Raw genomic sequence first — 13,131 nt, 5'->3', positions numbered from 1 at the left:
CCTGGCCAACATGGTGAAACCCCAACTCTACTAAAAATATACAAAAAAAACATTAGCTGGGTATGGTGGTGGGTGCCTGTAGTCCCAGCTACTTGGGAGGCTGAGGCAGAAGGGAGGTGGAGGCTGCAGTGAGCCAAAATTGCACCGCTGCATTCCAGCCTTGGGTGGCAGAGTGAGACTTTGTCTTAAAAAAAAAAAAAGTAAAAGAAAAGAGGTTTAATTGGCTGTAGTTCTGCAAGCTGTACAGGAAGCATGGTGTCAGCATCTGCTCAGCTTCTGAGCTCATTTTCCTGAGGCCTCAGGCCAGGCTGGTCTTGAACTCCTGACCTTAGGTGATCCACCCACCTCGGCCTCCCAAAGTGCTGGGATTACAGGCATGAGCCACCGTGCCCAGTCGGCCTCAGGAAACTTCTAATCACGGCAGAAGGTGAATGGGGAGCAGGCATGTCATATGTCAAGAGCGGAAGCCAGAGTGAGTGAGTGGGGAGGTGATGTACACACTTAAAACAACCAGATCTTGTGTGAACTACCAGAGCGAGAACTCACTCATCACCAAAGGAACGGTGCAAAGCCATTCATGAGGGATCTGCCCCATGACCCAGATACCTCCTACCAGGCCCCACCTTCAGCACTGGGGAATACATTTCACCATATGAGGAGGTGTACCAGAAATTGAGAGATCATTTGTCAGGAAGATCCTCTACTTAGATATACATTGAAATTGCCAAAAATTAAGACAGGAATAGTCTAGAGGGAGTGCAAGTTGGGAGCTATTTAATAAATGGTGATGAAGGAATGGGATTTTGGCAATGATAAGTAGTTAGTGTATATAATTTGAAGAGATGAGATTAAGACCTGGGACTTTTAGGGAAGATGTAGGGAAAATACCAGCAAGGAAAGCAAGAGGACACCTATTCCATCTCTAGGTTCAGTAGTAGGAGGCTGTAGAAGTACCAAAAAAAAGGGCGGGGCATGGTGGCTCATGTCTGTAATCCCAGCACTTGGGGAGGCCGAGGTGGGCAGATGACTTGAGGTCAGGAGTTCAAGACCAGCCTGGCCAACATGACGAAACCTCATCTACTAAAAATAACAAAAATTAGTCGGGTGTGGTGGCATGCACCTGGAATCCCAGCTACTTGGGAGGCTGAGGCAGGAGAATCGCTTGAACCCAGGAGGCGGAGGTTGCAGTGAGCTGAGATCACACCACTGCACTCCAGTCTGGGCCACAGAGCGAGACCCTGTCTCAAACAAACAAACAAAACAAAACAGTGTTTGAGAGAGCTGCAGAAGCAGCAGGATTCTTAAGGGAGAGGGTTCTCATCTGCTCAGAGAAAAGACAGAGGGCATTTGCTGATGATGGACTGTTAATTCTAGAGGGCACAGTGGAGAAGTTTCAGGCATTGGGAAAGGTTAGGAGATGAAGGTTAGTGGTCCTACAGACCCTTGTGAGGAAGAGTGCAGAGGAAGAATATGACCCTTTGCGAGATGCACATAAATAGGAATGATGGAGACAATGAGATCAGTCCTGGTTCTCTCAAGGCAGCTAATGACGGTGATCCTGTGTGTTGAAAGGGCAGAGGTATCTGGGAAGTATAGAGTTAGTCCCAATATAGAGCTTACCCTTTTCCCATTGGGGAGTGGCAAACTTAATCTTAGTGCAGAGGCTTCCCTTTGACCCCTGTTGATGGAGTTAAGGACCGCTGGGGAGTCATCTCTGTATATCTTCTTCTTCTTCTTATTATTATTGACAGAGTCTCACTGTGTCACCAAGCTGGAGTGCAGTGATGTGATCTCTGCTCACTGCAACCTCCACCTCCCGGGTTCAAGTGATTCTCCTGCCTCAGCCTCCCGAGTAGCTGGGACTAAAGGCATGAACCACTATGCCCAGCTAATTTTTGTATTTTTAGTAGAGATGGGGTTTCACCATGTTGGCCAGGATGGTCTCGAACTCTTGACCTCGTGATCCGCCCACCTTGGCTTCCCGAAGTGCTGGGATTACAGGCGTGAGCCACCACACCTGGCCCCAATTATTTTTATATACAGAAAATTTAACCTATGTCTAAAAGTAAACAACAAAAAACTGCTCATGGAATCTTCCATTTTAAGAAATAATCCCTTGAATATACCCTATCAATTAACTGTTTATAGTTTTGTTTTATTTTTTTAGAGATGAGGTCTCACTATGTTTCCCAGGTTGGTCTCGAACTCCTGGGCTCATGTGATCCTCATGCCTCAGCCTCCCAAGTAGCCGGATATATAGGTACATGCCACTGTGCCTGGCTGGAATTTTCCATTTTAAACAAAAGTAACAAAAAATACCCCAAAGATGTACTGTTCCATAAAGCAGACACAAATTTAAAATATGGCTATTTTTTACTGGGACACCTGGTCCTGGGGCTCGCTCTTTTCAATGTTTGTTCATAGCTTATCTTTAGCACCTAGGACAATGGGTGTATCCTATTAGGCACTCAAGAAAATAGGTTTTGAATGAATGTGGCTGATATAAGGGTCTGCTTTGTTCTATGATGTGACCACAGAATAAGCATCGGCTTCATTTGAGAGACTGGATCTTGCTGATGAACCTTTATTTTCATTTCAGATTAGAAAACTGAAGCTTCAATTAGAGGAGGAACGACAGAAATGCTCCAGGAGTGATGGCACAGTGGGTGACCTGGCAGGACTGCAGAATGGCTCAGACTTGCAGTTCATCGAAATGCAGAGTAGGTACCAGGGGACAGGTCAATCCCAGTCTGTATATAGACTGTCCCAGGGGTGGGTTTGTCAGCAGGTTGCTGGTGTCTTGTAGTACTTTTCTTTCTTTTCTTTTCTTTTTTTTTTGAGACGGGAGTCTTGCTGTCACCCAGGTTGGAGTGCAGTGGCACAATCTCGGTTCACTGCAGCCTCTGCCTCCTGGGTTCTAGTAATTCTCCTGCCTTAGCCTCTGGAGTAGCTGGGATTACAGGCACCTGCCACCTGGTGCCTGGCTAATTTTTTATGTTTTTAGCAGAGACAGAGTTTTGCCATATTTACCAGGCTGGTCTCAAACTCCTGGCCTCAGGTGATCCACCTTCCTCAGCTTCCCAGACTGCTGGGATTACAGGCGTAAGCCACCGCGCCTGGCCGTAATACGCTTTTCTTAAGAAGAGCTATGCTACAAAGATTGGTTAGTCCTTGGCTAGTCCAGAAAAACAGTCCTAGTCAGTAAGATAGCTGAATAGAAGCTCCACTAGCCTGTGTGCTTCAGGGGATGATGTTCCTTTCTGGGTAAAGTGATTTCTAGGAACTTTTTGCACATAGTGAAATGCCTTTTGACAACCTGGCACTGTCCTTTTCCATACCCACGTGTCATCTTTAAGCTCCCGTACAGCAAGCACCCTTCCCCATTAAAGTTTTTCCTCTGGAATTTATCTTGGATATTGGAGGAATCTATTTGGAACTACTTCACACTAAATTGCATAATTTCAGAATTTTCCTAGAAGTATTTTTGTTAATCCGAGTTTATTAGATGAAATTTAAAATAAGTCCACAAAATAAAGTCTATTCATTTTACCCAGATTATTCCGGTTTTTCTCACTTTCTACTTTTGACCTCATGATAAAATGATCACTGTAGTCACACTAATTCCCATAGTAGGAAGATTTCAGCAGGAATTTGTAGTTACCCTTTGTTAGTGATTATGTGTAATTCTGGGACAGAGGAGATTTGTATTTTTCCAATAAGAATAGTGACTTTTCTGATAACTAGTATTAAAATCTTATTTATTCCATGGACTTTTCATCTAAACCTTCTGAGATGGGCTGCCAAGAAAAGACTTCCTGGGGTCAGGCGTGGTCACCCACGCCCATAATCCCAGCATTTGGAGAAGCCGAGGTGGTAGATTGCTTGAGCTCAGAAGTTTGAGACCAGCCCTGGGCAATGTGGTGAAAACCCGTCTCTTCAAAAAAAAGAAAATGCTTTCTGGATTAAGGCTTATTAATACTAACTTTTGATATTGGTATTATCTTTTCTGTTGGACATCAGTTAGGACACTTGTGACATTTCCTGGTGAATATTTTATTCAAGAATGTCATTTTGGTGTTGGGGGTAGATGAGAACAAGGACATGGGAAGAGGCAGCTGACTAGTCAGGAAGCTACTACAGTGGTGAGCCTGAACCAGTTCAGTGGCTGTCAGCAGTCTTAAAGAGAGGGTAGGGGATAGATTTGAGAGACTGTCCTGAAGCAGCAAATTTAAAAGGAAACAGATTTAGGGGGGAATGGGCTTGCATTAATGTGTGAATACTTCCTAGAGTAGGTAGGTGTTGTATAGCTGGTATTTGCAGAAGGTAAAGTACCCAGGGAGGAGGTGTAGAACCAAGTGAGCTTTGTAGGACTGTGGGAAAGCTGGCAAAGACAAAAGCAAGCAGCTCCCCTGGACCAGAAGACCAGGAGTGTAGCAACTCTCGGTTATGGACAATGCCTTGCCTATTATGTGAGTGTTTTGGAATGGGATTTCAAAACACACATGAAATTACTGAGATAAGAGACTTAAACTTTTGAAAACAGGAAGGGAAAGGTGGTTTGGAGAGTGAGAAGGAAGCAGTGTATTTGGATAATAGATTGCTGAGGATAACAATTTAAAAATAAGATCCTGAAGCTTGTTTTAGAGCTCAGAAATAGGAATACTTCTCTTTCACTACCAGATACGGCTTTTGGGGAGATGGTAACCCTGTTCCTTTTAAGGTGACAGTAATTGTCCAATTAGAAAAACCTCTCACCACTTTAGGAGGCTGAGGTGGGCAGATCACAAGGTCAGGAGATCGAGACCATCCTGGCTAACACGGTGAAACGCTGTCTCTACTAAAAATACAAAAAATTAGCCGGGCGTGGTGGCGAGCGCCTGTAGTCCCAGCTACTCGGGAGGCGAGGCAGGAGAATGGCGTGAACCCGGGAGACAGAGCTTGCAGTGAGCTGAGATCACGCCACTGCACTCCAGCCTGGGCAACAGAGCTACACTCCGTCTCAAAAAAAGAAAAAGAAAAAGAAAAACCTCTCACATTGAAGACTGTATAAGTAATTGTAACCTTGGTCATGTGGAAATGTAGCAAAGTTCTTAAGTTAGATAAACTGAATATTTCCTGTGGTATGTTAGATTTGGTTTATCTTTTGCAAATCTTAATACTCTAATCATGCCAGAGACTGATTTTTGCTAAACTTGGATTCTTGCAGGGATTTTAAAAGTCCCCTGGCATCATTTCTAAACTTTTCATTTTAAGTGAGTTACTTCCTAGGTCAGATGTTCATCTAATAACTTATAGCTCTACCCATAACACATTATCATGTTACTGAACAACATTTATTCCAACATATATGTATTTAGGCATACACTATGTGCAGAGCACTTGGCTAGGTACAGAGGTAGATTTAGGAAGGCCAAGACAGAGCCCCTCTCCTTCCTTACATATACGATGTTTAAAAAGCATGACAGATGTCATAAAAATGCCAATAAAATACAGCAAGGGAAGGAGTTATAATTAACTAAGGAGAGTCATGAAAGAGGTGAAAATTGAGATTGTCCTTGAAGGTTAAGACTTAAGTCAGAGGTGGGAGAAAAGGACCCTTACAGTATTGGATAGCAGAAGCAAAACCTGGGAGATGGGAAGGTATGGGGCCGAGTTCAGGGAATTAGAGGGCCCAGTACTATGGGCATGGAGGCTCAACAAGGTCACACATAAGGTTAGTAGGGGCTGCTGCTGAATTGGCAGGGCTCCTTTTGCAAGCCCTGCTCACACATATCATAGGGTAAAGAATGAATTTTCTTCTAACTCTTGCTGCAAGGGATACTGTAGTAACATATATGCTAGAGCATCTTGTAGTATATAGTCCAGAAGCTGGGCTGCTGAAGATGCTATGGTTGTTGTGTGTGCATTTGTATTTTGTAATTTTTTTGGGGGGGGGGCGCGGTGGAGTCTCACTGTGTCACCAGGCTGGAGTGCAGTGGTACGATCTGGGCTCACTGCAACCTCCGCCTCCCAGGTTCAAGCGATTCTCCTGCCTCAGCCTCCCGAGTAGCTGGGACTACAGGCCTGTGCCACCACACCCAGCTAATTTTTGTATTTTTAGTAGAGACAGGGTTTCACCATGTTGGCCACGATGGTCTCGATCTCGACCTCGTGATCTGCCCACGTTGGCCTCCCAAAATGCTGGGATTACAGGCGTGAGCCACCGCACCCAGCCCTGTATTTTGTAATCTTAAGATTGCATGGTCCTCTCTACTGCCTGATGGCTCATACCGTCATCTCTGACAGGTGAAGATAATTTATTGTCTTCTTCTGTTCTAGGAGATGCCAATAGACAAATTAGCGAATACAAATTTAAGCTTTCAAAAGCAGAACAGGATATAACCACCTTGGAGCAAAGTGTAAGTACTTCTATATGGTACCAAGTGATTTAAATGTCCCTCCTGCATCTAAGTGGCTAACAACCCCATGAGTGCCTGAGTTGCCTTTGTAGTTGGATCAATAATAGTTCTGTATTAAAATAGAAAAGCCAGCAGAGAGCACTTATTGGGGCATTTTAGCCTTCTGTTTTCTCTAAAAACATAGGAAACTATAGCTGTCATTGTTCTTTGTAGATATTTCAAGATAATTCAAGATCATCATTTGTAACAAAATCCCTTACACATTCCAAAAAGTCTAAGAACTTTTCCATTTAGTGAGTCTCCTCCTGTATTGCTTTGGCACTTAAACAATATGGTCATAATAAAACTTAGCATGGGAAATTGGCCCTAAAATGACTCTACAGCTGTAATCCTCTCTGGGGACATTTCTTGATTTATAAATAGCAATTGAGTTCTAAGAGGACTTATGACTCACCCTTAGGGGACTTGTTAGTGTTAGATTACTTCGCATTTATAATGACATTGTATTTCCATCTTGGCTACCAAAAGTGGTGACTTCTAGTGCCTAGTACTAGAGGCCTATGTTCTCATACTTACAGATTAGCCGGCTTGAGGGACAGGTTCTGAGATATAAAACTGCTGCTGAGAATGCTGAGAAAGTTGAAGATGAACTGAAAGCAGAAAAAAGGAAGCTACAACGAGAGGTACTTCTTTTAATATGCTTCTTGGAGAACACATTCCTAAAAAGAAAAATCTTTTGGAAATAAATTCTTAGCTGTGTAAGAAATGTGATACTTAAGGAAACAGCAGGGGAGTCACTTAACTAATTTGTGTTGGTTTTTGACCTGCATAGTGACTGCCATTTACTTTTATGTTTTGGTCAATTAGATAATAAGTAAAAAGATAGTTTTTATTTCTGCTTCAGATCAGGTCTATTTCTCCAACTTCTATATATCCTTTCTGTGATTAAAACAAATAAACAATCCTCAGTATCATCATTTAACACCTCTGACAGAAAAAATGAGGCTGTGGGTCCTGCGCAAGGCCATCACAATTAGCAGTGCTTTCATTTCCCAGGAAGTTGAAAATAGAGTAGCACTGGATGTTGTTTCTGACCACATGTAGTGACTGCACTCTCCCTGTCTCCAGTTACGAACAGCACTGGACAAGATTGAGGAGATGGAGATGACCAACAGCCACCTGGCCAAGCGGCTGGAGAAGATGAAGGCCAACAGGACAGCACTTTTGGCCCAGCAGTAGGAAAACCACCCTTCAACCTGGGTGATGCTCCTTGGGGCCCTACCTAGAGGGACTGACTTTTGTCCATTGACACAAACCCCTTTTAGTACTGTTTTGAGTTTTGTCATTAAAACAGCCACGTTTGTATTTTATAATTTATGAGAGAATGAAGCCAGTTTGAATCTTCATGAATGAACACTTTGGATTTTGTTGTAGTTTGATTCTAGGCTAGAACCAGTCCATGCTGTTTTTATTTTTTATCTCCGTAATTGTAGAATCATGTTTACTCAACATTTTTCCCCAGCTGCCTCAGTAACTGGGCACTCGGAGGCCTTGGCACGGGTTCTGGAGGACAGACAGCAATTCTATGAGTGCTCACTGAGATACTTGCTGGAGACCTCAGAAAACACAAGTGCCTTCTCCACGGTGCAATTCAGACTTCAGTGATCTCCAGTGGTCAAAAGACTAAATTTACCCTTAATATCAGACGACATTTGTATTTTAGTGAAGAAACAAGTTCTTGGGTGGGGAATCTATGTTTCACTCAAATTTATATGTTTGGAGGAAAAAAGCCTTTTTTTTTGTAAAATATTTAAATTTATATAAGAAAATGTTAGAAAAAAATATGGGGGAGTGTATATAAAACTCGCTTTATTGCATGGGGCAGGGGAAGTCCAGGCCTAATACTCTTAAAGTTTAAGAGTTGGGTCCTTTTTTCTTCAATACAACTGTGCTGTACCTTGTAAAGTATTTTATCTGCTGCTTATTTGTGGAATGAAACCTCAAACAAACCCAAAGGGGGAGGGTAGGGCAGGGTGGGCAGATCAGAAATCTGCCTGCAGATTCTATTAAATACACCCTTTTGCCAACCACAATTGGCTACTGACATGTTCATTTTGTTACAGGAGACTTTAAAACAAATCATGGCAACCACATCCCTCTTCTTTTGTCTCCTTCTCGAGGAAAAACAATCTGGAATGTAGAACTTTTAAAGACTTTAGTTTCATCTTTAGAGGTACCCTGTCCAAGAGGTTTTTTAAAATCATGAAGTGCAATTACTTTGCAGAATTTATGCTTCTCTTTTGCTCTTAGTACCCAGGTGGTTTTATTGAAATGATTATTGTATCTTTAAAATGCTTACATAGAAAATATATTGGGAAAATCTAGTGACTAAAGGCACATAAGATAATAAAAGTAGACTTTAAAAAGGTAATTCAAAAGTGAATAAAATCTCTAATATTTGTTCCTTTTTTAATTAGCCATTTAAAAAATATGGATACCAATCTCCTGAACTGAGATGATTTTCTATAAATTTTCTTTTTTTTCTTTTTTTTTTTTGAGACAGAGTCTCACTTAGTCACCCAGGCTGGAGTGCAGTGGCACGATCTCGGCTCACTGCAACCTCTGCCTCCCAGGTTGAAGTGATTCTCCTGCCTCAGCTTCCTGAGTAGCTGGGACTACAGGTGTGCACCACTACGCCCGACTAATTTTTGTATTTTTAGTAGAGACGGGGTTTTGCCATGTTGGCCAGGCTGGTCTTGAACTTCTGACTTCAAGTGATCCGCCTGCCTCGACCTCCCAAAGTGCTGGGATTACAGGCGTGGGCCACTGTGCCTGGCCTCTTTTTTTTTTTTTTTTGAGAGACAGTCTCGTGCTGTCACCCCTGCTGGAGTGTAGTGGCATGATCTTGGCTCACTGCAACCTCTGCCTTCTGGGTTCAAGCTTGATTCTCCTGCCTCAGCCTCCCAAGTAGGTGGGATTACAGGTGCCCACCACCACACCCTGCTAATTTTTGTATTTTTATTAGAGATAGGGTTTCACCATGTTGCCCAGGCTGGTCTTGAACTCCTGACCACAAGTGATCTGCCTGCCTCAGCCTCCCAAAGTATTGGGATTATAGGCATGAGCCATTGTGCCTCAGCCTATACATTTTCAGTAGCAAGTTGTGTGGTTGGGGGTGGGTGGAAAGGTGTTCTAAAGTGCAGGTTTATTCTAGAACTCCATCCCAGCTAGAACCAACATACTGTGTGGCCCAGCTCTTGAAGCTCAGAAAACCCCCTATTCCTCTCCACTAAAGGTCACTCAGCCTGTGCCCCACCTGGGCTCATGGAACCTCACTTCTGAGATGTCCTGGTCTACTTTGTGGAGTTCTTACTGTTCAAAACTGACCTTGCCTATTTTGTGGCACAATAAATATATGTGTAACATTCTGTCGTCCTAGTCTTTCCAAGTGAAATTGCTCCATTTCTTCATAAGATGAGAGTAGTCTGTTCTTTATCACTGAACTTTCTTCACTGAGTCTTGGAATCTGGATTTTACCTTAAAACCATAGACATTCTTCCTTCCCGAGCTGAATGCTCCATTTCTCTAAATATAGGCTAATATTTATTAAGGAAGCTTATTTTGTCACTCACAGTTTAAGTTTATATTTTTACATCATCCTTCAAAAAAGATTACCTAGAAACTTCTTTATCTTAAGCTATTAGTACTCACAGTCATTAACAAAGTGGGCTAACTTAAAAATTCATACTTTTGCCGGCCGTGGTGGCTCATGCCTGTAATCTCAGCACTTTGGGAGGCCAAGGCAGGAGGATCGCCTGAGGTCAGGAGTTCGAGACCAGCTTGGCCAGCATAGTGAAATTAGCCGGGCGTGGTGGCAGGTGCCTGTAATCCCAGCTACTTGGGAAGCTGAGGCAGGAGAATTGCTTGAATCTGGGAAGCGGAGGTTGCAGTGAGCCAAGATCATGCCACCGCACTCCAGCCTGGGTAACAGAGCAAGACTCAGTCTCAAAAAAAAAAAAAAGAAAAAACCCTAAAAACCAAAAACTCATTATAGATGAAGTAAGGACTATTTTCTTTCTTCAAGTTTTTTTCCTTAATAATTAGCTTTGGTTACTGAAGACACTAGATGATCAAATCCAGCCTTCTCCATGGTCAGCGCCGTCAGAGCCTGCGACATGTTCATGAGCTCTTTTTGGCCTCTGAACTGACACAATATATAAATAATAAAATTAAATAAGAAATTATGTTAGGATACATCTGACTATTTATTTATAATTAATCCACCATGTATAAAGGAATGCTACCAGCTAGAAGGCAAGTGTAAGTCTTAAGTGCTACCAACACTTACGTTGGTACACTTTGTATACCACACTTTGATACAACACTTTGTATCGGAATACAGAGAAAGAACAACACATCCCACAGTGCATAAATGACCATATTTAACACCTCTCAAAGACTTTGTATAGATCAGGCAGGTTAGCAAGTTGCAGGATATTTCCATCTTCTGTGAAATGTTTAGGAGGCAGAATGTGTGAGCGCAAGGCTTTATAAACAATGTGTTCCACAGTCCACTTCCAGGAGTTTGGAATGGAGCCAGGCACTTCACTCTGGAAAACACATTAGATGTCATAAGCCTCCCTGTTTGCATCCCAACATATACTGGTATCCTGGCTGATGGGATGTGCACTGAGCCTGGAAAGACTTGGTGTTATCTAGGGCTTTTGAAGTGGATCTTGTGCACCAGCCTCTCAGGGATACCACAGGCCTGAACACAAGAGGATTTTTTTGTTGTTGTTTATTTATTTAGAGACAAGGTATTGCTCTGTCACCCAGGCTGGAGGGCAGTGGCGTGATCATAGCTCAATACAGCCTCAAACTCCAGGGCTTAAGCCATCTTCCCACCTCAGCCTCCTAAAATGCTGGGATTACAGGTGTGAGCCACTGTGTCCAGCCAACATGAGGTTTTTAAGGGGGGAAAAGAAGCCACCGCTCTGTGGGACTGTCTCCTGTGGAACCTTTGTTTTCATTCAGGGAGAAAATGGTTTTATTGTAGCAGGAGCTAACATCATGTCTGATCCTGACTGATATTTGGATGGCAACCGTAGGAAGTACCTAACTTACCATTAAAATCGGGTCTGAAAATAGTTCTAATCCCCAGGGGAGGAATGAAAATATTAATGAGGATTACTTTGCCTCATTATTCCTCTCCTTCTTGTAAGCCTTAGCTGTCTCATTTGTAAGAAAATGTTCTTTCTCAACTGTCCTTCCTTTGCCTGAGGTAAAATTTCCAATCAAATGAGATAGTTTCCACACATCAAATGAGATAGTTTCCACAGAGTTTGGTAAGTGTGTTGCCTTCTCCACTGGAGTGAGAAACTCCCTAGAGGCTTTGGCCAACAGGACTAAATCTCTGCCCTCCCACCTACAGACTTGGAATCCTTGAGCATGCCCGAGCGGCCTTCAGCCTCCTCATCTGAAACTGGCTCACACTGCTTAGGAGATGACTGTGGCCAATCAGGGGTCATACTCTGATTAAAGTGGGCTACCCTTTGATTCTTAGAATATTTCAACTCTCCCCTCCAACCTCCCCCCAAATATATGTTGATTTTAAAAGCATTATCATCTGACTGGGAAAAGTGACAATGAAACATTAGGAATCCAGGCACCCTTTTTGTGTCAAGTTGACCTGTAAGAGGAGTTATAGAGCCTTGTTTTCCTGGCAGGGCAGTGGTTGGATAAAGAGCAGGGGCGACTGACCCAGAATCTGAAGACTGGCTACACACTTCAGAGCCAACAGTGGGAGTATATGGACTCTCCAGCCTTAGACAATCTAACTCAACCTCCTATTTCTCACTGTGATGGCTTGTGCTTTCACATTTGACAATTTCTGAGGTCACTCTGGAGGTATGTTCTACATCAGCAGATGGAAGTAAAACTCATGAATAAAAGCTGACTATTGTGTTTGAACCTTGTTGGGTACAAAGAAATCCCAAAATTTTAGAGATGGGCAAGTTTCATTTCCTAAAGATTGTATGAGGGCCTGTCCTAGTCCTTGGGTGCCAATGTGCATCACCACTGTACCTGCTGGCCTGAGAGGGTCGACTCCTCAGATATGTACTGCTTCCGGATGGAGTAGAACATAGCACATTCTTTACTGAGGCTTTCAAAACATTCCTTTTCTTCGTCCCAATTCACCTGGTCCAAAGAATTCAATACCTCAAAATAGGTATGAATTTAAACATTTTCATTCTAAATGGAGATCACAGACTACTTAAAGCTAAAAAACTAAATATGACATTTTAGGCATTAAAACTATAAATGAGACTGCTGAATATTGCTGGGGATGAATATTAGTGAGGATGAGAGCAGGCCTTCAGCTGTCCCACCCTTATCATCTTTATCATTCCATATCAAAGGGTGGTCATGTGCCCTTTCCCTCCAGCACACATGCACGTACCGAAATGCTTAGTATCTGCTTGATCACTGACCTCAGTGGCTAGTCGAAGAATGAAGATAGGCAGTCCCTCCAAAGGGGGCACATAGTTGTCAATCAGAAGGGGTAATCCAATCAGGTTCCCTTCCTGCTTGCAGGAAAAAGACAGGACAAGGGAACAAGAAATAACGCTGTCATAGTTTAAACAAATCCCATTTCTCCAGTGCTTTCCCAGGCCTTGTCCTCCTCTCTGCCACTCTGGGCGACCATGTTACTTGATTGGGCTGGGCACTTGGG

At 43.0% G+C, this 13,131-nt stretch overlaps 2 protein-coding genes across 84 annotated transcripts in view; one reads left to right on the top strand and one right to left on the bottom strand.

Annotated features, from left to right (window-relative positions):
• The window catches only part of LRRFIP2 (LRR binding FLII interacting protein 2), a 128,322-nt gene extending 119,831 nt beyond the window's left edge, over positions 1-8,491 (top strand). For all 50 annotated transcript variants that reach the window (XM_077992123.1, XM_077992118.1, XM_077992121.1 and 47 more), the window contains 4 exons: positions 2,600-2,720; positions 6,319-6,398; positions 6,977-7,081; positions 7,527-8,491. In XM_077992123.1, the coding sequence (XP_077848249.1) occupies positions 2,600-2,720; positions 6,319-6,398; positions 6,977-7,081; positions 7,527-7,637 (417 nt within the window). In that variant the 3' untranslated portion in view covers positions 7,638-8,491. The remainder of the gene's footprint in view (positions 1-2,599; positions 2,721-6,318; positions 6,399-6,976; positions 7,082-7,526) is intronic.
• Positions 8,492-10,644: 2,153 nt separating this feature from the next.
• Positions 10,645-13,131, bottom strand: part of MLH1 (mutL homolog 1) — a 54,643-nt gene continuing 52,156 nt past the window's right edge. For 30 of the 34 annotated variants that reach the window (XM_077992066.1, XM_077992068.1, XM_077992067.1 and 27 more), the window contains 3 exons: positions 12,890-12,982; positions 12,483-12,596; positions 10,645-11,008 (listed from right to left, as the gene is read on the bottom strand). In XM_077992066.1, coding sequence (XP_077848192.1) covers positions 10,841-11,008; positions 12,483-12,596; positions 12,890-12,982 — 375 coding nt within the window. In that variant the 3' untranslated portion in view covers positions 10,645-10,840. Of the gene's footprint in view, positions 11,009-12,482; positions 12,618-12,889; positions 12,983-13,131 lie in introns of all 34 variants that reach the window. The other 4 variants (XM_015131399.3, XM_028843925.2, XM_077992056.1 and 1 more) reach the window with 3 other exon arrangements.

This window comes from Macaca mulatta, chromosome 2 (genome assembly GCF_049350105.2).
Source record: "Macaca mulatta isolate MMU2019108-1 chromosome 2, T2T-MMU8v2.0, whole genome shotgun sequence".
NCBI classification, from domain to species: Eukaryota; Metazoa; Chordata; class Mammalia; order Primates; family Cercopithecidae; genus Macaca; species Macaca mulatta.
The sequence above is the reverse complement of the archived record's forward strand: the minus strand, read 5'-3'. Positions and strand labels throughout refer to the sequence as shown.